The sequence below is a fragment of the Lutjanus erythropterus genome, chromosome 12 (genome assembly GCF_056507025.1).
Source record: "Lutjanus erythropterus isolate fLutEry1 chromosome 12, fLutEry1.hap2, whole genome shotgun sequence".
In the NCBI taxonomy this organism is placed as follows: domain Eukaryota; kingdom Metazoa; phylum Chordata; class Actinopteri; order Lutjaniformes; family Lutjanidae; genus Lutjanus; species Lutjanus erythropterus.
Genome location: NC_139328.1, coordinates 12,029,506 through 12,053,645, shown reverse-complemented (window position 1 = coordinate 12,053,645; position 24,140 = coordinate 12,029,506). Strand labels below are relative to the sequence as shown.

Genomic DNA, 24,140 nt, shown 5'->3' with positions numbered 1-24,140 from the left:
TGTTAGTGTAGGCTATGATATACATCACAGTGACATTCAGGAACACTCGGGGAGTGCACGTCACTCGGGTAAACAGAGGGCTGACAGAGGGCAGCTGCTGCCCTGCTGTCTCTGGTGAGCCACAGTATTTACCACTCTGATGCTCCAGCCGGGGCTGCCAGAGGACTGCCTGGTCTTTGGGACGTCCCACCCCTCTGGCTGGTCTGGCGACCAGGACAAGGGGGAGCTCACACTGCTATGGGGGCTCCATGCACCCTAAGGTAAGGGAAGGCGGGTGAGAGAGTGAGAGAGAGGGAGGGAGGAGGGCGACAAAATGCAGCAACTTAAAAACAAAGCCAGCGAAGAAACAAAACATACAAAGAAAGATGTTAGAGAGATGTAGTGAGCTTCTAATGTAGCTATTTGGGAACTACTCAGTAGACATCCATCTAAGCATGGCTACAGTATTGGAAAGAATCTGACGTGCCAAAGTATGAACAGGGTAAGTTATTAGGTTATATTATATTATATCAAAGCCAGTCCTCAATGTTTTTCATGCATATGAGTTTAAGAGGCATGTTTCTAATAGACTGGAGAGCACAGTTGTGTTAGTTGCATTTCACACAGCATAATTTGCCAGGGCATCATGGCACCATACAGCAGGCAAGAGGCCCTGCAACCTCTCGCCATGACAACCGTGTATGTTTGGCATGTTGACAAAACAAGGAGAATTGCGTCAGCACGGCAGCACATGAGCACATGAGCACATCAGACAAAAGCATGCTGGACTAAAGCGGAGCAACATTTTAAATTTCTGGAACAGATTTCCCCAGGCCGTGTGTAACAAATTAGTTTGAGCCATATAATGTTTATTTAAGAGATGGGATATATCTAGGGAAAAAAAACACACATTTTGCAAACTAAATGAGTCTACCCTCACCAGCATCATTCATAATATATTATAGCCATGGGTGAAATTCAATTCCCATTATTATTTGTCTGAAAGAGTCTACATTCAGTATCTCTATTATAATTCATCTGTTAACGACACTGGGACGCTAATATTAGGATATTAAAAGTTTTTTCAGTCACTAGTGACCAAATACAGTCAATGGTGTAAAGTGGAGATAAACAGGACATGATAATGGTAATGGTCACTGTAATTTGTAATTTGATGAATGCTCATCGTCAATGGGACAATAAGGCGGCGCAAGCTTGTAATGTGGACATGAGATGAAGAGAGTGAGTGATGAAAATGACACTGAGGGTGAATATTTTGAGGACTCCCAGTGAAAGGCGTTTTAGCCATAAAAGAAATTATCTCAACTGGAAATAAATGATACATCAACTGAGTTCTGCATGAACACTGTGATGAACTGGTCATGTGCTTCACAAACATGTATAGAGGGCAGTTGAGAGAAAGCATAATTCCCCATGCTGTCCTCCTGTTGTGCTTGTACTGAAAGGTATAACTCAATTTGGGATGGAAACTGAGAACTGCTTCCAGTTGAGAACCAGTTCCACATTGTCTGATCAACTGGAATTTTATGTCGCAGAGCATATCAGTTTCTTTTATTGGTGCCAGTATGTTTTTTGACAGTTGCACATTGAAAAACAATGACATCAAACCCATGCATCTACACTGCTGGAAACTTGCAACAAGAAGAATTTAAGGTGGAGAGCTAGTTTTAGCTGCAGCCAGCAGCTCTATAGGTCACACCCTTTGGTGGTCACCGTTTTCGCCCCAGGAGTCTGAAATCTGACATGGAGGTAAAGTGTGTGTGTGCGTGTTTATGTTCATGCCAATTTGGCCAATTTGCCAAATTGGTTTAGACTTGCTCAAGATTTTGCAAAAAAGTTGGTCATGAGCCAATCGACAGCTGATTAACCATTCATGCCGACTGGCAAAAAGGGCCATGGCAGTGGCATATAACCTCCCTTGTACACTTAAGTCAGGTCTGATGTCATAACTAGGAGTCTGGGAGTCATCACTGCACAGCAGAGTTCCTATATGATTAGTGACTTATGCCCCACCCCCATACATTAGCCACACCACTTTCATTATTCATGAATTGTTTCAAAGACCCTTGTAGGAGGCATCATTGGTCTCAGTGGAGTTACTATTTAAATTGTACAAGTTAGCCCTGCTGCATATATTTTAGCTACACCCCTTTCATAACATCTGAACTGTGGGAGGGACCACTGGACTCAGCAGAGTTCCTTAGCCTATACTTTAGCCACGGTCCCTTCAGAACTCATTTATTGTTCATTTTAGGCACGTGTGGACAGATGCCTCTCCCCCTACACTTAAGTCACACGTCCTTTCATAACTCATGGACCATCATAACGCCTTGCTGCAGGCGTCATAAGACTTGCAGACAGTGCCTCTTTCTATTAGTGTGTCTTTATAATCCCATTCCATATAGTTAAGATCAAGTGGTTGCGTGTGTATGAATGCATGCACACATGAATGCATGTATGTTGCAATAATTATAGTTGCGCTTTTTCTATTTCATTTCTACACTGTGTTCAGGTGTAGAGATAACAGTTGCGTTACAAAAAATTGATTAGGAATCAATAAGTGAATTGATTAAGTATCGGATGGAACCAGAATTAATAATGCCATTGGTATCAATACAAGCTTACCAACTCCCATTCCTAAATCGACTGAGACCAAAAAATTTAAAACATAACAAAACATATCCTGATGTTCATAAGCTGCTTCAACCAAAAAACCTAATTCACCTTCATAGAGAAGGGCCCACAGGACACATCATTTAGGAGTATGCAAGGTATGAGCACCAATTATTAGCCTACACCACAGGAGTTTATTACTTGGGCTAGGAGAATGAACAAGGCACAACGAGCCAGACAATGACAGGAAGCTAACTAGGGATCTTTTGCATCATGATATCTAGGATCTTACCTGCTTCACCCGTGGCCTCCCAGGAGAAAACTTCCTCTTGGTGATGGCTGGCTTTCCCATTCCAATCTTAGGGGTAAGTGGTATAAGTGTGGTGGTGGGTATTACACTGCTGTGGTCACCTAGTGAAGGTAGGATGTGAGTCTGGGGTGGTTCTCGGGGAGACGTTCCTCGGCCCAGAGGGGAGGAGTGGGAAGGAGAGGAAACCATTTCTGCCAACCTTTCCACAGTTGTCTTCAGTGGTTTGTCTTCTGAAGACAGGCTGGAAAGTGACAGACTAGGCTTGCTCTCCAGTGTAGTATACATCTCCACTGATGTACTGGAGGCTGGGGGCTTAACAGTCTCTGCCAGGTTCCTGTGAAAAATACCCTCACTCCTCTCTTTGTTGAGTTCTTTTGGAGCGGTTTCCAGGAAAGAAGCCCCAACTACATCCATACTCGAAGGCTGGGGTAGTGAGACCTCCATTGGTTGGTCTGTGAAAGGTACTGATGCAGTACTTGGTTCTTTGGTGGTTGAGATGATGGCCTTAAAATCCTTTGTGCTGGGGTTGGCCGTGCCCTCATCAGGGCCGACCTCTGTCTTTGCTGGTTTGATTTGTAACGTGGTATCCTGTGTCTGTAGTGACTCCAGAGAGAGCTGGGCTGGAAAAGAGTCAGACTCCTGGCTCGGGGTCGCTGAAGATGCAGGACTCTCCAAAGATGAAAGCTGGGCTCTTGCTGCTGGTTTTGTTTCTGTAGGAGGAAATAAATAGTGGTCAGAGGAACATATTTGGATATCTTTACCTCATGCACATCACTGACATGAAAGTAGATAGAACTGGAAACCAATACAATGTTGTGTTAAAGGGTTTCAAGTGATCAACAATGTTAAAGGGGACTGGTTATGCTCCTTTCCAGCTCTACATCTATATTTTGGGACTCCACTAGAGCAGCCTTGCATGACTTACAGTTTCAAATATTCCATACTTATTTTTAAGTGCCCCTTTATTCAGTCCCTAAGTTCATCCTCCGTCTGAAGAAAGCCATTTAGCTCCAGTCTCTTTAAGGCTCCCTTCCTAGAAGACCACTTCCTTCTTATTGGCCACCTACCACAAGCCTACCAAAAGGCAGCACCCAGTGCTTGTGAGCACTACTTCATCCTCTTGTTTGTGTGCTGAATGGCATATGACAGCTAAGCTACAACTATATGGGGCACTGAATTTGATGAGGCCAGGCCTCGCTGATCATTGGACAAAAACGCAGCTTTATAACTAGGGATGTGCGTGCTGCCCGCCACAAGTCAGGGGTATGGCCCTATAAAATAGCTGCCCTTCTCATCATACGCCATAAGTGAGACTGTGGTGAAACTCAATCATATTTTGTGGAAAAAATAAGTCGGTGATATATGGAGTTTCCTGATGGACAGATAGCTTTATTTGTCGCTAAATTAACCACTGTTTTAACCAGGTTGAATTGGTGTTTTCCCTTCTAGCACAAAGTTTTGGACTGCTTGGAGGAGGTGGTTTTTAAGCCCGAGACAGGGGAACCCATTGAGGAGAGTCCGCTAACAGGACTGCTAACTGCAAAGCTAACTGAGCTAATTTGCTAATGACAGCTAAGTTACAGTCGGCAGCAGTTAAAGGTTATTGTTGCAACAAGTAAAGCTATGTGTCTGTCAGTAAACTTCATAAATCACAGAGAGTTTAGGCAGAGAAGCCGGAGATCACAGAGATATCAGGCAGGGCAGCCAGAGCACAGCAGAGGGAAAGCCAGACAATATTTTCTCCATAAAATATGATCCAGATTGGAGCTGCTCTAAATCACCTTGGTACATATAGACAGACTGAGTGGGTGGATGGGCATGTCCCTGTATGACGTGGGCGTGCTGTGCCTTGACCAGAGGACCAGTCAGTAAATTTGCGATGAGTTGATTTAGTAGGAAAAAAAAACCTGGAATTCAGAGCAGTCTTCAGCCTGAGCTTTTTGCTCACAGGGATTACTTTTACATATACCTCATTATTTTAAATGTTGGGCATGTTTAACATGAACATCCAACATAGTAATATATTTATATATTACTATATATTTGACTGAAAATAAGCAAAAGCAAAAGTCCCCTTTAATGCCATAAAGGTAAATGGTGTGGATTTGGTGGGGAGACCCCATGTCAGGGGCCTTTTACTACCAGTAAACACAGTTGTGTTTACACAGATTTTAACAGTGTGAATGAAATGTGAGCCAAACTACTGACTGTCATATTAAAGCAATCAGATTCAATACTATATATAGGCTGTGTATACAAACCTGGTTTGAATTCTGTTAGGGTTTTGTTGACAGACAGTTCAGTGACCTGTCTCTCGACAACATCTGCTCCCACTGAGACGTCTAAAAAGGAGAAGATTCATTACCAAAATATATTATACATTATAAAAGCCATTTATTCTAAGAGGTGTAAAAGGCATTCACGCTTCAATATTCTTCCAATACCATGAGTTTAAAATGATATAATATCCAATATTTACAGTATTAAAATGACCAAAGCTAAAAAGTAATAATAATTTAAGTGCTCATTCAAGACCTCAGTTCAGTTCAGTCTTGCCTGACATTTGGCTTGCAGCAAAATTAGACAGTGCTCAGCTATTCTGCTAATAATAAAAAAATAAAAGAACAAAGTATCTATTTTGAGTTCCTGGGAATTTCTTTTGTTATCTTGGCAAAAAGAAAAACATTCAGTATCGTTTTTATATACTAGTTTAAAATTCTGGTATTGTTACAACCCTAATTTGTTCATTAATAGAGAGAACTAAGAGTCTGGAGACATTGTGAACATATCAAGATTCAATAAAAGTGGGCCATAGGGAAATGTTGGGCTTGGATGCCCAGTGAAACTAACTGAGAGAAAAAGACATATTTCTGCTACTTGCATCAATTTTACCCAACCCTTATTTCAAATCCAATGGTAAAGCAAACCACACTATACTACTATCTGAATTCTTAAGTTGTAGAAACTCTTCTCCCTTTAGTAAAACCACTGGGTGTTTCTCTATGAAAACAAGGTGAACAGAGATAATCTTTCATAACATCTAATTTAACACATAAAACCCTATGATGCAGATCACAAATTTTCTTTTGTGCCAATAAATGGAAAAGGAAATTTTATACGGTTCAACCTTAGCATAATTAAAAAAAAGCTCATGCAGTACATTATATATGCATGTAACATTATTTTCTGCTTGGACTTAATGAACTGCTGCATTAGCTTTGAAAAGGATGTGACAGGAGTGTTACTGAAAAGCAGTGGCTTTCCAGTAACAAGCAGTCACAATGCATAAAAGGACAATGTGGCAAGCCTTTATTAGAAGCTACATTTTAGCATTTATATAATGTATCTCTCTTTTCATTTGGTTTTGTAGTATCTCCCCTTATCCTCTATCTCCATTTGGGTTTGTATTAAAGACATCATTGCATTTGGCTAGTCTGGCATGAATAGAACTAGTCATTCCTGGCTATCAGGCATCCACACATCGAGCCAATATTCTGCCAGACAGCCTCTGACCGTACAGATAGCCTAGTCTTAACGAGGCGCCCACCATTTCAATCCACAAGTTCCCATGTCACACTGATCCTGACACACACATGCACCTGCTAAGCATCTCTGCCAGGGAAGGGAGTAACCATGACAACCAACATCCCAGGGTCTGTGTGCTCTGGGCTCATGACTGTGCAGCTTGCAGGTGCTCATCCGGTGCCGATGCCAGAAAGTCAATTAGGAGATGGGCCTCCAACCATCTCAAGCCTTCAACTATTGACCAAGCTGAACACACATTCTCATTCATATTAACACCCTGCTTCCTATATCTCCTACTGTGAATAAGGTGATGGCTGGGATAAATACACGGCTTTGATTAATGCAGCAGAGGCCTGAAGCCAGGTCTAACTTGCAGTCACAGAATGGATCTAACAGCATCTGTCAGTTGAGTCACGGTAAGCCTGCTGTTAAACCCAAAGTGGTGGAGAATCCTGGCAGGTGATAAACAGCTCCGGTTAATGACTTTAATTACATTACATGTGTGGGCGGTTGGCACCATAGTGATGATCTCACATAATTATATAAAAAAAAAAACTGCCAATATCTAAGTAAATTTAAGCACATTATTAAACTAAATTTTAATATCAGTAGTTTTAATATAGTCGGCAGATGATAAAGGCATCAGCAGATAAAGGTTTTAAAATGAAATATTTGTATTGGCTATAAATGCCAACATTTCTGCCAATGAGACGACGCTTTAATTATGCACATGTGACACGAGTATGTCTGCGGTGTGGAGGGTTTTAGAAATGACTAAAGGGATATCAAAGTTATTGTTTGCAATGAATGTTCAGAGTCGGCCTAACCTGACAGATGGTTTGTTACACAGACCCATCTGGGAAGTCGTCCTTAGAAACTGTTTGGAAAAGAACACTTTCAAAAAACACTTGGCAGGTGATTGGATGAACCATCTGTCTGTCACTTATAACATGGGCTAACTTCAATCAAATCAAACTCTTGACAACGTCAGTCAGGACAACATTGTTTCCATTGAGAATAGCCTTCAGTGCACTTCTTTGCTCTTCTTTCAATGATGAAATACTATCCAGTTCTGATATAATTGATGCTATCGCAGCATCTATGCTAACCTCTTCAGGAGCCGCTATTGTTTGTTCAAGACAAGTCGCTTCATGGACCCTTCTCGCTGTTGAACACCTAAAACCATGCCCATAGCTGCCACTAGTCCCTCCTAGGACGCACACTGTCTGCACCACTTTTGGTGGCCTCACAAAATGGATTCTCGCTTGATCTTGTGAATCCAGCTGTCTTGCAAGTTAAGCATCGGTCATGTGAGGAGGAGCCAAATCACATTCCTTAATGCTATAAATTTCTTTTAACATCAAATTTACCATTAATAGCCATCAACCCAATCATTACAACAAATTAGTGAAGAACAAAAAGAACCTGTCAGCTGTAGTTGTCTTATTTTGTTCTATGAATGTGTCCATTTTTGAAAAGCACTGTATTTTATTTTTAAAATCAATGCATTTTATTTTGTAAATCATTGCATTTTATGTCTGCATCTGCTGAGCGGCCATTGTGATATTATCATGCAGAAGAAAATGTTCATTCCAGAAGAGATTAGATAAAGAAGATATGTGCATCAGTATCAGCCAGAATGAGTTGGAAAATATTGTCATATTGGACATTGTGAAACACCCAAATTCCTGCATCCCTACCAAATTTTCCTCTCTTATTTGGTGCAGGATTATACACTGCAAAAAATTAAATAAAAAATAACTGTCTAATTCAAGAGGCTTTAACCTAAAATCCCAAACGATATCTTCAGCATTATGACACGTGTCTAAAAAAACCCCCCCCAAAAAACAGGTAAAGCTCATTTTGAGGTGTTTAACATAAACCTTCCAAAGCTCCTCTTAAATCAATACACAGATCGCATGCACACTTGTCTTCAAAACCACAGTGGGAGAAGCATAGTCTTGCCAGCTAAATCCAATGATGAAGCAGTTCATGACCACAGGAAAAAGCTAGTAAAATGAGAGCACATGTGTACAGTGAGCTGAGCGAGCAAGCTGTGTGAGCGGCCACGAATGAGCCAGCGTAGCTCCAAGGCAGGTTTTCAGACAAGGGATCTAATATCATCACCATCATGATGCTCCTATCCATTCTCTCCTGCCAGTAGAGTCTGCTGTCTAGACGGAGTGGGCAGTGTAGCTACCACTGGCATCCCCAGCTCAACGTTAATTTCCCTGATACTGCACTCCACTCCACTGTTGGCAGAACTCACATGGACCAGAGTGGAGATTCAGCCGAGAGCTTCATACAAGCAGATACCAGCATCGCGTAACTCATAGTGTTGGTAGAGCACCACACCACAGTGCACCATAGTGAATCACAGAAGGATCATGACCAGTAGAAACAATAGACAGCTGTTGTGAAGGAAGGGCCTTATTAGGGAGTTGGTACTTCTGCTGCTAAATGGCATCTAGCTAAAAAAGCTCACATGCCAGAACAAATGATATTCAGGTCAAATCTCTGAGTTCAGCTGTGTGCAAGTTCCGAAGTGCTGTTTAAGTCCAGCTCATGAATAAATTGTCTGCAATGTAAAGCCAAAGCTCCCCATTTATGTGTTCATACTGTACAGTCTGATCATCAGCCCTTGCAGACCATTGGTTAAAAAAAGAAGAGGCCCCAGATTATATGGACTTGCAGATGTCTATGAAGACATTGACAGTGTGGCCTATTCAATCACATTTCTTAGAATAGCCAGATATTCCACTTAGTTATTCTCTTCGGGTATGAAAAGAACCACTATTAAAACAACATAGTTCTTCTACTCTGCCCCGAATCCAACGGCTGTAACTTATAGGCTAAATCAAAAGACAACAAGCAGTGTCTGTCAAGCAGGGGCTTCAGAGGGATTCAGTGTTACACACCTGTTGCTGACAAACATGCACACAATGACATGTCACACATCTAACATGGTTACAGTGCCTCAGCAACCTCTCCCTCTGTTTAGTACTATGAACAAATTTGGCAGCAAGTCAAATGTAAAGTTGATTTACAACACATATGAGCAGCCAACGTGTGTGCCCATTTCTTAGCCATGCACTTAAGTGAAATTTTATAAAAAGAAGTTCTCTCAAGAATCAATCCAGATACTGCCTCCCCAGGAGACAGGAAGAGGAGAAACAAAGTACTTCTAATTTTTCAAAACACAGTGTTACAAAGACAATAGAGTCGCTTTAATCTGTCGCTAGTACGACACCATCTGGTTATTGGAGAGTCCTCAGAAAATCCTCTCAATAAAAGAGGGAGTGCTTCTCTCTGGTCTTAGTCCAAACAACTCCCAGCCCTTTTATCTGCAACAACTGTGACTTTCAAAACTTCATCAGCACTGACACTACAGACCCTTTTTATGCTGCACGGCCAAAACTTTCAACTCCTTCTGCATGGCTAGAGGCTGAATGAATGAACCCTGAACTACAAAGATTCTCTTTCATTTTCCACCGTATAAACTGGTGCTTGTGTATGATTCTGTATTATCAAAAGAGTTACATTCCTTGGTCCTACCTTGCAATAACAAGATGATTAATATGCTGGTAAAACAGATCAGATTCTCAGGAGGGACACTTAGGCATAGAGGACAATAAAGACATCAAGATAACACAAAGAAAGAGATCAGAGCAGTCATCTTCCTGTGTATAATCTAACCTTTCTGGAACAAAGACCCACCAGGCTTCTGGGCTGACGTGGCCAGCTTCTCCTCCTGGACGGTAGCCTGGACAGGCTCTGGATCTGAGTGCAATGGAACAGCGAGTAATTCCGGTTTGGGGTCATTGTGCATTTCAGGAGGCAGCTGAGTGCCAGGTTCTAGGTCCGTGTGCTTTTTAGCCAGCTGTAGGCCAGTCTCAGAGTCTGTGTGCATGGAGGCTGGCTGAGGGCTGAGATCTGGGCCGGTGTCCATATCCTCTGCCTGTAGCGCCTGCTCTGCAGCAGGAGACCTGCAGTTGGAACAAACATAGTCCTCTCTGGGGTGGATTTCTGCTTGGCCTGAGTTCTGACGCTCGCACTCCAGGTGTAGCCATCTGAAAGGAGTGCACAGGAATTTTAAGGGATTTTTCACCAGGGATTTCTGTGAAATTCTTAAATGTGACATATTTATTACTGTGGTTTTCCTTGTGTTTTTCCTTAGGGTTTCCAGGGAAGATAAATTTGCCACAGGAGCGAAAAAAGAAAAAAAAAAAAAAAAGAGCATTGCATTTGAAGTTTTTACATTACAAACAAAGGTTCCTTACCTCTTACAAGTGTGGCAAAAGAGTAAGTCTTTGTGATGCTCAGGGTCCAGGATGCAGGTACACATAGGACAGCAGAGAGCAGGGTCCTGGTTTTGGACACAGTTCTCACACAGCAGGCTGGTGTGGTGCCACTGCCTGCTGGATCGTGTTCCACATTGGATGCACACTCTGCAGTTCTGAGAAGCAAAGGAAGCCTTCTTAACATGATGACATTGGGAACCAGTCAGACCCAGCGCAGTATGAATACAGTGTTTCTGCGATACAATTTGGCATTCTAGTCATGGAACTGGAAACATGCATAAAACCTGGCCAGGTCCATAGCGAATGTGCCTATTTTTAATATTTTTAAGACCATGACTCTTTTCCAGCAGAATTTATGCAGCAGAACTGGGGAGTATGACTAAAAAATAACATCAGTATTTTCCAGCTTTAATGAAATGGATTTACAAGGTAATTTTCAAATCAAAAGGATCATTTAGACTAACCAGTTTTTAATAAATGCTATTAAGGTTACACATAACAGCACAAACAGTTTACTATTGAATACTGTTAAGACTTAGCACAATTTTGACATTGAAAAGAATAAAAGTTGAAAAGAATAAAACACTGGCATCAAATTAATCAGGCTCTGGCTACATAGCTACATGGCTGCCTGCAACATACTGCCATTAAAAAAAACACTTGAAATCAAAACAGGCTCCTAATATTTCAAGATTGAGCACATGTATGAACTCTTTTTCACTTTTTCAGCTTTGTCTTCAACATTTTGGGGATTATTTTGAGAAGGATGAGCTTTGTGGGCGTCCCTATAGCTCAGTTGGCAGGGTGTGCACACCATGTGTTGAGGCTGTTAGTCCTCTGCAGCGGCTGCCGGTTCGATTCCCACCTGCGGCCCATTTGCTGTGTGTCATCCCCTCTCTCTCTACCCCCTTTCCTGTCATATCTTCAGCTGTCACTATCATAATAAAGGCAAAAGCCCAAAAAATAATCAAAAAAAGGATCAGCTTTGTACCCCCTTTAAATTACCTAAAAAGAAAAAAAGTCACTGGAATAGCTTTGTTGAGCACATCGTTGTAAGCAACAGAGGCACAAAGCAAATAAATGACAGCTAACGTTTTTGATTAAATATCCACACTGACACCGTGCAACAGCAAGCAGAGCTGCTTTGGGTTGAAAGTGGTCATTTGGCTTTTATTTCAGCAGTATGCCTCTTAAGTACAGCTGTTAATTTATAAAGGTACTTGGACTTAATTTTGTTGATGGTAGGAATGCAACATCTGCACAGATACTTCTTTTTACAAACACAACATCATAAAAGACTTAATTTCTTTTTTCCATTCTCCTTTTTTAAATTCTTGAATATTTGTGAGCTATATTTTCCTGACCCATATTTTCCTACTTTTTTCAGCTTTCAAATATAATTAGATATACATTTATGATATAGGGCTAGTTTAGACTAAATATACTGCACACAGTTGTGTTATGGATCCATAAATTGCAGCATGGTCGTTTCCAATTGTGTTATTTTATTAAGCTTGTTCATGAAAACTGTACTGGCCAATATGTTTAAATCGGCCACCACACAATAACCAGGGATTACCAATATATTCTAGCAGGTTAGTTTATTTTTCCACTATTCAAATATTCAACAATTCTGGTTTGGTCAAAATAAATCCTTAATTCACCATGTTGAGACCGGCAATGGACAATCCTTGACAGCCGATATGTACCCGTCCAATCGCCCAACCCTAGTACCAACACTTACCATCTCTCAGCAATATACTGACTTTGCTTAGTTTAGTAGACTAGTCGGGCACTTAGCTTGAGTGAGCTCATTTCTCAGGCACTGCTTGCCATCCTGGTGCTCATACATGATAGACAACATCAAGAGGAACATGACAGAGCACTGAAACTGGAACCATGACTTATTCTTCATTGATTTCTACTGCAGCGAGATGACTGCTCTCAGCACAAAACTACCATGTAAGTGCAACAGGGGTTGGTGGCGGGCGCCTAGGAGAAGTGAGTGGCAAGGATGTGTGTGGGTTGTGTTCCTCCTGTGCTGAGTCAGATAGAGAAGCCAAGTATAAGACCTTTCATCACCTGCCGTGGCCTCCTCTGACCGCTGCAGAAAATTACGTGGTGTGTTAACCAGCTGCCTGAGTGACAAGCACACCATTACACTGCTGGAGGATGTAGGGCGGGGCCACACAGAGGGATGCGTGAGATTAACATGCACATACACACACAGGCGGTGCGTTGTCTTAGGGCACCAAGGCTGAACTGAAACCTTTAAAAGATCAGCTGGTGTGAGTCATTACTTAACCACAGGAAGCTCAAATACAAATCACCAAAAACTCATACTGTCATAGGCGGTAGACATTTTTCTCTGTTCCCGTGTAAAAATTCATATACTGAACAGTTCTCCACAGAGTATGACTGTCCACACACAGTGAGTATTTTGTGTTGCAATTTGCTGCAAAGTTACACCTGGTGGAAGCAATCTGGGCATTACCATTACCATAGGCTGGTACTTCAACTGTAAACAGCTTTAGAATATTTTTTATATACCAGCCAGAAATACACTTATTTTATATTGTCTTGAATAAGCCATCCAGCATCACATGAGGTCTCACCTACCTTACATCTCCATCCATTGGTGGGAAGAGAGTCCATAGCAGGTTGCAGACAGAAGGTATGGTAGCCTTTGTCACACATGTCACACACCAGCATTTTAGTGTCCTCTCCTGGGTTCCTACAAAGAGACAGAGAGGGTTGTATGAAACTGGACAGAAGATTCGGACCTCCTGCACACAAACTGCAAAAAGCTACCCAAGACTTATATAACTATATATAGTTGGACGGATGATAATAGTCATCCTGTTTTACTTTACTGGACAAATTATTTTTTTCTACATACTTTAGTTCTTAGTTAAGCGCTTGCTTCCCTTTAATTTTCCTTGCCAGGAGTATTTTTTCAGATCTTTTATTTGACCTGATCTGTTGTTTCTATTATAGTGGATCTTAATTTTACACAAATATCAGTTCTATTTCATGTAATTGAAAGACTGTATGCATGAATCAAAAGAGAGTACAAGCATTTTCCTGCCATAACAAATATGTGCTCTGTCCTTATTTTTCATAAAATGAAGACAGAATTATTTGTTTTTGCTTGAATGTATGTCTTGCCAAAACTTCAATATTGTACTTCTAAACAACCCAAAAAATAAAATAAGTCATTCATAATAAAACAACCTCACTTTTGCCAGCTAGAAGACTGGCTGAGCACACTGACTGTCCCTAAATGACTGACTGACTAATTGTTGATAAACGCATACACAAGAGGAGGCCTGCAGCAATGTGTAGGCGAGAACATGCAACAAGTTGTCCTGATATGTTGAATCTAATGCCAGAGCAATTACTTCTGGAGAGCATTTAGTGGCCTGGTTATGCATTTAACTAGTAAGGATTTATTTATTTCGGTCAGTCCTTTGTTTATGTGTATACAACGACCTAGTCCATCCTTCTAATGTTATATTGGCAGCAGTGTAATGCTTTTATAGTCACCAAAGGTGGCAAACATAGTTTGTTTGAAGAATTAATTCAAGCATGTTTGATTGTTGGGCATCAGAATGGCAAACACAATGATGTACTGCCATGGTTTGAACACAAAGTTATGCCTGCTCCTGGAGAAATGTTAGTATGCTAAAATATTAGCCCAAATGATAATATACAGTAGTTTGGGGCGTATAGCTGTGCGTCACGATGTGTGGGGGTGCTACATCTCTAATTGTAGGGTTGTCAATGAGTAAGGCTGAAGAATTGTTTGGAAAAAGAAATGAAAGCGTGACTGTAAAACACACAAGTGGCCTTTTCCTGGCCAAGACAGGATGTATTTTAACTAATCTTTACTTCTTAAAAACATTTAAGTTTTGGTTTAACATCAACAATAAAAGCACAGGCAAGGGTAAGAGGATTTGTGTTTCCAAACCTAAACAATACAAAGGAAATCAGAAAATTTTAAGCCAGTCTCATCTCCCATACCATCCATTATAGTTTGTGATAATACATCATGATCCCCTACTCATCTTGAAAAATATCATGCTATGCACACAACATGCTACTAGGGTTTCTATGTAAATATAGAGCTGAAAGCTCAATGGACAGTGTTCACCTAAGGCAAACAGGCCTGGTTGCTAACAGAGCTCCTGTACTGTTTAAATAAGGTCAGAAGTTACAAGACTGAGCTTCAGGGTACAGCATTCAGTTAGCTCCTCACAACCCACAGAGGTAAACAAACTAGCGCTAAGCACCATGCCTGCTAGCTATAGAGAAAAATAGTAAGAAGAAAACTGAAAGAAAAGCTAGATTGGACAAACACATTGAGTCTGAGACCCACTATTTAAGCAGGTGGGAAGGTGACTCACTTGCATGTCTGGCAGATTTTGCACTCGGGGCACTGCCAACCTGCCCTCCTCAGAGGGGTCACGGCCATGTCCAGGCATATCCCATGGTAATGCTGACCACAACTGGTGCAGAAGAGCTGGTCCAGTAGGTCCCCTGGGCTATCACATAGCGCGCAATTTACTTCATCTACAACTGTGGGCAGGAGAATTCAAGTAACAATCAGTTAAGTCAAGAAAATGAGAGAGACAATCTAATATCAGACAATATGGCCCGAACAATACTGGATTTTTTGGGGCCAATGCTGATACTGATATAAGGAAATTAAAAAAATTCTCCTATCTAATATATCAGCTGATATTCTTTATACAGAATACAATATACAGAAGTCATGATTCGATTTCAACATTTCTTTAGCACCAATGGCTATGCCATTGTTTGACTACTGAGTCTTGATTTGTAAAGATCAACCATCCATTAGTTTTATTCCCTTACAACTGTCATTAACATTCTTCTTTAAAAAGATGGTCTATATGGTATCAAGTGTGATATAATGACCAGTAAGCTACACGTCATCTTTGAAGTGTTGTTTTTTTTTCTCTTCAGACACACACAAGTAGGTGGGAGTGGAGAGAAAAAACATGTATACTCTGCCTTCGCTTACTGAAAATTGACAGCTCATTTCAAATTTAATATTGAAATTGTAACACCCCTAATGAACACACATTTCTTGCAATGAGCCCTCATAAGTGGTTAACACTTGTGACAAAGATGCGTTAAGGGAGGCAGGAAATTTTACAATTAACAATAAACATCGTCCAGAATGATATCAGGACACTAAAACATGAAAAATTCCCCAGTATTTTTAGTAATCATTAAATGACTCTAAATTAAAACAGACAAACAGAGAAAAATATATGTATATATTAAACTTGAATTAAGAAAGTTGATCACATATACATAAAATGCAGCCTATTATACTAACAACTAAAAAGTGTCTGTGTCAGTCTGTGTAAATTTAAGTGCATATGGGACAATATATACACGGACACCAATATTGACCGATATAGTTGTGACAATATTGCACCGATAAAATTAGTCAATCAATATAATTGGTTGGGTTCTACAACATAGCTGATAAAATGTCAAATTTAAACTGAATGTAAATCATATTAATATAGCTTTTACATACAGTGTGTCCAATTCTACTCTCCTTCTACTCTACTCACATTTGTGAATGGCCAATTCAGCGTGTTCTGGGCAGAGAAGCGAGAGACTCCTGATATCCTGAAAGGTCCCAGCTGCCCCCGCACAGGGGTAATGGTAGAGTTGAGCACATCCTTCAGCACAGCACTTAATGGATGCTCCAAGGCGCTTACAGTATGCACAGTGCTGCAGAAAGAAAGCAAAAAAAAATCATTAAATGTCTAAAATGTCTTTATTTGCAAGTAAAATTAATACATTCCATGAACATCCAAGGAAATAATTCACTAAACTCATTCCTTTACATTTTTTATGACTGACTTAGCTTATGTAAAAACAGTGCTTTATCCTTTAATGTCTCTTTGGGAAAATGTTCATCAGGTTTCTCAGATTAGGATCAAGACCCCTGTTTAACCCCCTGTTTTAGCCCCCTGATGATGACAGTCATGACAGAAACTCTCTCACTTCTATGAGTGTGTACTAATAGCCACTCTGGAGATCAAGTGGAAGACATGCTGATGGGCTGCACGACCAATGGGCTGCAAACGCGATCGTAGAGCTGTGAGCTGTGCCACTGCTGCTAACACTGGGAGCTAAGCTGCCATGAGAGCTCAGCCCCGTTGAGTGGCGTGACCTTTTCCATTTCACAGCTGAGAGATCCACGCTGTCGGGCCGACCTTTACCAGCCAGTCTGATCCATCAGCTTTGCCGTGCCTCACTGAAGCAGTCCCTCCCTGCTGCCCCAACACATTAAGATGGTGTTAACACCTATTAGTCCGCGGATGTTCTCCCCTGACTCACCTTTGTGCTCCCTGAGTCAATGGCTCTGTCCACATTAAGCAGAGATTGTCCCTCGCCCTCGCAAACACCTTCGGACCACAAGGCACAACTCTGATGTGCCCAGCATTGCCCTGAAATTCAAAGACACAAAATGTTTAAATTAACATGTATAGATTCATGAACACATGCTGACTCTCCATTAGAAATGACTCGTAAAAATGTTTAGTCTATCAGTCTTACCTGACTCAAAGAGAGACTGGACGTTAAGATCTTGTGGAAGGCCGACATGAGAAAGCTCATCCCAAAATCGACTGGCTGGGTCTGGTTCTTCCTCACAGTTCTCAGACCCGCTGCAACAAAGGAAGAGGTTTGCAGAGAAAGCGGGTCAGCACAGGTTTTTTTTTTTCTCTTTTTCCAAAGAGGACAGCTAAAAGATGTGTAACGCAGGAGGAGGAGGACAGCCTGAATCAATTTAGGAATGAATCGAGAGTAGAGACATAAAGGTAGAGGACGATGTGCAGTTTTTACAAAAGCAGAGAGATGAAGACAGAGAGAATGAGCTGGGGGAAAAATGTTAGAGAGCAAATAAAAAGCTGTGGGGGAGGAGGGAGAGGAGGAGGAGGAGGAGGAAGAGGGCCATCTTGTTTGGTGTGTGCACAAGAGGCTGGCTGTTCTGTCTCATAAAATCTGTTGAAAAGGATGCGTTTCCCCGAGTCCCTGGCTTGAACTAGTGAGCTGCATAGCATGCGGAAAATGTGGAGAGGGAGCATTAGCATTTAAAAAGGACCTAAGTTCCAGTAAACAAACCGATGGCCAAAATCAAGAGACTGGTTTCTGGAAGCATGATGGCACACTCATGACAAACAGCCTTGACGGCTTATTGTTTACAGCCAAAGTTTCATCGCCAATTATGTAATGATCTTCTCCCGCCTCCTCACGTTTCCACAGTCCTCCCCTCTGTCCACCAGCTGACAAATCAATATATAATTTCTCCTCTTACTCCTCTTGCACCCTCCTGTGCCTCTGTGAGGCACAACGGAGGACTGGCCCCAATGACCAATCACACGGCAACAACACAACAGCCACTGGTTGGTTTGGCGTGCTGCCAGACCCATACTGCTTCGCACTGCCCATTACGTCACCAGGAGCCCGGAGAGACACCCAACTGGTTCCAAAGGACCAAAACAAATTAGGCAGCTGTCCAGAAGTGTCAGAGGAGGGTCCTTTGTTGGCACAGTGTGCAAATATGTGAGTTCACACTCACACGAACGAGAGGCTTATGTGCACCCTTCACCTGATGTGGCATCCCAGGGCCTGAAGACACTAACTGCTATGGCAAAGTGATAATTTAGCCTTCAAATGCAGAGTGACAACACAACCTGCTAACTGAGAGAGGCACTTTAGCTTGTGAGGCCTGTGTGTTTGTTTTGTGAGCATGCTCCTTTGTGTGTATGAGTTAGTGCATGGGTAAACATGTGCATGGAAGCGTGTGGCCATTTATTAACCACCAGGATAATCCACGAAGTAAGAATACTGCTTTCCAGGGAAAGGGTAAAAGGTCATTTTACCCGAAATAAAAGAATCAATTTTAAAAAAAGATTTCCTAAAAAGACCAAAGTTTTGTGGACACTTACGACTACTTCCCCACCTGCAACCAATTCATGCAAAGACTCAGGACAACCAAATTTTGGTTTCTTGCAGCTCATTAAAGAGGTACTGCACACTTAAACATGTTTTTGAGCTGTAAACTAAATTATATTACTTTACCATGGTGAAACACATCAATACTGGTGTTAATTTTGATATGTCTTGATGGGTTTATATTAAAAAAAATAAATAAATACACGTAATAAAAAAAATTAAAAAAAAATAAAATCGGCATTTCATGGGTTGATAAAGGCTATAACTCCACCCACTCTTTTAGAATCATCCTGAGCCTTGTGATGCCAACACTGATATAGAATCAGGGAGGGACTCTGTTATTAGATTTATAGACAAAAGGCAGGTTAATGCCTCCTAATCAGAGTTGGGTGGCCCACCTCCCACAGCCCTCACTCTTGAGTGGGCATTTTTGCTATTTTTTGATGAGCCTCAACTTAATATTTTTTCCATTTTGCTGCTTTTGACGGCTGTAGAAACACTACCAGACTGCAACAGAAGGGCTACAGATATGTACCGCCACTCCCCCGAAGACATCCACAGCAGAGAGTCCCTCTTCTTATAGCGTTAGCTCAGCTAGCAACAATACAGAAACTTTTACACAAACAAATGTGCTTCTAGTGCCTGTCAAAGCTCAAGTGGACTTAAACGTTTGTCAGAGAAGTCTTTTCCACCGAATAAGCTCTGGTTCTTCAATGGGTTCTATCTTGGTGGAAAAGGCCTACGTCTTACCAATGTTTCTTCCCGGACAAGTATAACAGCAGCAGCTCAGGTGCAGTAGGAGTTAGGCTCAGACCTGGGATGGAGTTACACAACTTGCTAACAGGACTCGTCACAGATTACTTTACTGTCCTGACAAACACTGACAGCCAAACCATTTATGACAACAGCATCAGCCAGGCCTACTTACTCTGTCTTTTCCCTCTGTCCTGAGGTGGTCTCGCCGGCCATTTTTGGCTGAGTGGTTTTATCACCATCACTGCTATCACTGCTCGTCGAGTTTCCTCCACCCTTGTGGCTGAAGAGTGCTTCAAGCTGAGGCGTGGTGCTGAATACTCGCAGATCCCCCTGACCCAGCAGGCTACGGCCACCGCAGTAACAGAAGGCACAAAGACGCTCGCTGAAACAAAGAAAATGGGCGGAAGGGGGTGTTTAATTATATATACCTACTGTGACTTAATACAGTGCAGTGCATGTCAACATGAATTAAGGCCTCCTTCTCCTGGCAATGGGACTGTCTGGGCAACAACATACATACAAACACATAATGGCGACATTTGTGAGGCAGGCGCACACACTGTTTACACAGACACACTCTTAGGAGGTGAACCGCCTGTGAATCCACATGGTATACCAGTAGCAGGCCACACCCTGACTCGCATGTTAACCTAGGGTAAGATATCGTTTGAGTTTTGCCTGATGCTGGTGCTAAAACAATACCAATGGCTGAACTGATACTTATAAAAAAAAAAAGAAGCAGAAAATGACGTTCAATGACATTAACAACTGATTGCTAATTGCAAATTTGGACTTGAACTTGACCAACATATTTACTGTTGACAATTTAAAGTTTATTTAAATATATATTAAAAAAATACAACACATTACATTACATAACAAATTGGAATCCTTTAGAGTTAAATACAACCCAACTTTATACCACTTAGCTTGGCATTTCACCATGTTTATAGTAGCTACTATTTAACAGTAGGCTACCTGCACCCAAACCCATATAGAGTAAGTGTTACCATAATGTTAACTAAGCATGTATGGTGATGCATCTGTAACTTCCGCACCGGGGGGTAACTTTTTCAATAGACAGGTCAGACATGTGGCACCAAAATGAGTCATCGCATGGCGATTCTGTCCAGAACGTACTGGTCATATAAGAACCTGTTCCATATTGGCTTTGTGTTTCATGCCCAACCCTACATTTACATGTAACCTTGAGTAAAAATGTTTAAAGCTATGTTCTGGATTTTTGACTTGGAGATCCTAATTTTAAATTTGGTGCAGTGCTTTTGGATTTTAATATTACAATACAGCTTTAACCACTTTAAAGCTGGCATAAGTAGACCACTTCACCTCCCTTTGGTTCTGTTTTTTTCAGGCTTTTGAAAATTTAGTCTATGACGAAAGACTTTGGCCATTCACAGGTCAGTAAGATAGCCGATTATTGATTATTCCCAGGTCATCAAATACTGAGATTTTGTGTTGAAAGCCACCAACCTGAGGGTCTCAGACTCAACAATCAACTATGTTTGAGCCACCAACCCCAGGAGTTGGTATTTGATGACCTAGGAATGAGACTCAACAATAAACTGTCTTCTCCAGAATATCTTCCTGCACCTTTCAGCAGTTAATTCTGCATGATTTTTTTATGCAGAATGTTGAAAACAAAAACCACCACCTTACAAAAATAACTGGACATGGAAGTGCTGCAGATTCCTTGTGAGAAAGGCATTTAGCAGACAGAGTAGTTCAAAGACAAAAAGAGAGAATAGTGGCCAAAAGTTGGAAAGTTGAGAAATAACAAGGGCAGTAAATATTTATCACATTTTTAAGGGATGAGATGGCCTTGTTAATAAGATCCCAGGAGATGCGCCCGGTCTGCCCTCCATCACTAACATCGATAGCAGGGACAGGCCAGGAGATTGATTACAACCTTTAACAGAGTGGCACCTGGGAAGAGCACTGCCTCTACCAGCTGATGACTCTATTTCAATTCATCCATGCATGTGTACACAGCAAGGCAAACAGCATGTCACATTGTTAGACACAAATGCACACTAATGCTTGTACATATACACATTCATGCTGTATACACACTTAAAAACACGAGGATCTTAATTTCTCAAACAGTTATGGTTCAGGGGAAGTTTAGTGTTTCTAACCTGCTTTTGACTTCTCTACTCGCTGGGACAGATGGTCCTGCTGAATTCTCAGCTGGAGGGCTCTGGGCCAGAGGGGACGAGGGCTTGTCCTCCTCTGGCACCTCAGTGGTCACCACTTCCACAGTTTCCACTGGATGGATTGGCGTTTCTGATGATAACAAATAAAGAAAAAAAAGAACAAATGATTGGTTAGTCCGTAAGAACTTACTTAGAATCAAATCCCTCCAGCGCATTTGATGAGCACTGCAGCCTATTCAATACTGGCCCCTATGATACTAGCTGCTCTTCAATTCATTGCTAATTATGACTGTAAAATCAGCATGCAGCTTCTGACAGATACAAGCTGTCATAGGGCAGGTTGATTGCATTCGAGTCAGTTTCCTCCAGGTCAAAAACACAGCCTTTATTAGTGAGATGGATGGTAAAATATGGGAACCATATGCTCAAGCACTGATTACAGTAAACCCACTGGGAATAGCAAGCTCTTGTACAGAATAGCAATAACAAAGGAAGTAGGGAAAATACAATAATCATGGCATGCCAAAATGTCTCAAGAAGTGAGGTTTAATATTAATGGGGAATATTTAGCCTGAAATATAACTACACCCAATTTTGTTACCATCATGAGTGCTTTTGATCTAAATTACAAAAAAAGGCTCAATTCACTGTGCTAATCATACAAAACAACTCCCAAATGTATCTCTCGTTGAGACTTTGAGCCATGCAAAATTTTTATTAACATTTCATTGAGATGTAATTAGGCTAATACTGCAATGATTCAGTGTCATCCAATGGAATTACACAAGGACAGATTCAAGCTCATTACCTCCTAATAACTGAACGCACCTGTGGAAGACTTCTTACAGTCTTGGGATACAACTGACGTGAGGGAAAATGTGTATCACCTTTGTTTTTTATAACTAAATATTTGGCTGTACCCTTGTTATTATGTGAAGAATTAAATACATCACTATCAGGGTTGGATCAGATTACTTTGAAATGCAGTCAGTTCCTGGATAAAAATTACATGGCGATGTTTGCAATTAGTAATGCAATCCACTGGATCACAAAAACATGTAATCAAATCTGAATACTTTAATTTTGAAGTAATGCAAAAGTAATTCTAAACATTGAAAATACTGCATCTTATTCTAAAAAAACTGGGCACAGCCACAAAACTTTGAGTTCCACAAATATTCTTTTTTTCCCCCTTTCTAAACATCGACAAAACATTTTCAATGCCAATAAAATGCATTTTACTCATAGAGATCTTTTTTGTGGAGCAGTTGTCAGTCTAAAAAAACCCATATGTCAGATGTGTTTTACTTGTTATAATTTTCTTGAATACCTGATTGGTCTATAAAATGTCAGAAAATGGTGACAAATGTTGATCAGTGTTTCCCAAAAGATTTCGTTATCAAATGCCATGTTCTGTCTACACCCAGAAGATTTTCAGCTCGGAGGAGCAAAAACACCAGAAAATACTCAAGATTTCGGACTTTTTTTCTTTAAATAAATTATTCAAACCAATAAATCACTTGTCAAAATAGTTGCTTAAATACACATTTTTAAAATGTAACTTGGGCTGATTATATATATATATATATTTTTAAAATCTGATTACGTAATCCCCACAACATGTAATCCATTTCTACCCACTACTAAAACGGTTTCAGAAGTGGTTTGCATAAAACATTTACGTTTACATTGTACAAATAATACAAATCAGGGGTTATACCTATGATTAACATAGAATTCTAAAGCCATGTTGACCTTTTCAAAGTACAGAAATAGTCAGCTTGACCTCAGCCGTACACACATCACTTTATGAACAAGACTGTATAGAGACTGTACATTTCATTTTGACAAATGCCTGGAGGCAGAGAGAAACAGTGAGGGATCCTCTGTGATTCTAGTGGACACAGGAGTCGACTGAAAGGCAAAACTCAAGTGCATCCTCTGCTCTTTCAAAAAAAAAAAAAAAAAAAAAATCTATAATCTGCAATTGCCTATTGTTAATGTAATGTAAACCCCAACTAATAAAAGTAAAAACTAGCCACTAGCAGAATTTCACTCACCAATATCTCCTGCACAGCAACAGGGTAGCACTGAGATGTAGGAGAATGGGAGGCATGGTCATGTGACATGATGTACACACATAAAAAAGCACATAAATGGGTCTGGAGAGACTGATGGGATTTTAAAAAGCTTTTAGAGGGCATTAGCCTTGGGCTCTTTCCCACTGCACCTCAATGCCAATCTCGGAGCAGGAGGAAAGATGGAAGCAGTAAGGGGAGAAAAAAAAAATACACACCCACTGCAGCTTCACAGCTCAAGCTAAACCCTTTCAATTATAGCCCTGAAGTAGAAGCGCGGGGTGCCAAGAAAAAGCTCTCATCCATCCTTCTCCAGGAGAGGGAGACTCCTCTACCTTTACTGAAATACCCCTTTGAAGCACTGTCTGCATGAGGC

The 24,140-nt window shown here is 41.0% G+C and overlaps 1 protein-coding gene across 7 annotated transcripts in view; it reads right to left on the bottom strand.

The window, feature by feature from the left end:
* The window catches only part of kmt2cb (lysine (K)-specific methyltransferase 2Cb), an 87,526-nt gene that overhangs the window by 46,149 nt on the left and 17,237 nt on the right, over nt 1-24,140 (bottom strand). For 5 of the 7 annotated variants that reach the window (XM_084732328.1, XM_084732330.1, XM_084732329.1 and 2 more), the window contains exons 4-15: nt 21,669-21,816; nt 19,685-19,894; nt 17,356-17,465; nt 17,137-17,246; nt 16,362-16,524; nt 15,156-15,327; nt 13,369-13,483; nt 10,729-10,904; nt 10,145-10,518; nt 5,185-5,265; nt 2,906-3,633; nt 133-255 (exon numbers count right to left, since the gene is read on the bottom strand). In XM_084732328.1, coding sequence (XP_084588454.1) covers nt 133-255; nt 2,906-3,633; nt 5,185-5,265; nt 10,145-10,518; nt 10,729-10,904; nt 13,369-13,483; nt 15,156-15,327; nt 16,362-16,524; nt 17,137-17,246; nt 17,356-17,465; nt 19,685-19,894; nt 21,669-21,816 — 2,510 coding nt within the window. The remainder of the gene's footprint in view (nt 1-132; nt 256-2,905; nt 3,634-5,184; nt 5,266-10,144; nt 10,519-10,728; nt 10,905-13,368; nt 13,484-15,155; nt 15,328-16,361; nt 16,525-17,136; nt 17,247-17,355; nt 17,466-19,684; nt 19,895-21,668; nt 21,817-24,140) is intronic. The other 2 variants (XM_084732333.1, XM_084732331.1) reach the window with 2 other exon arrangements.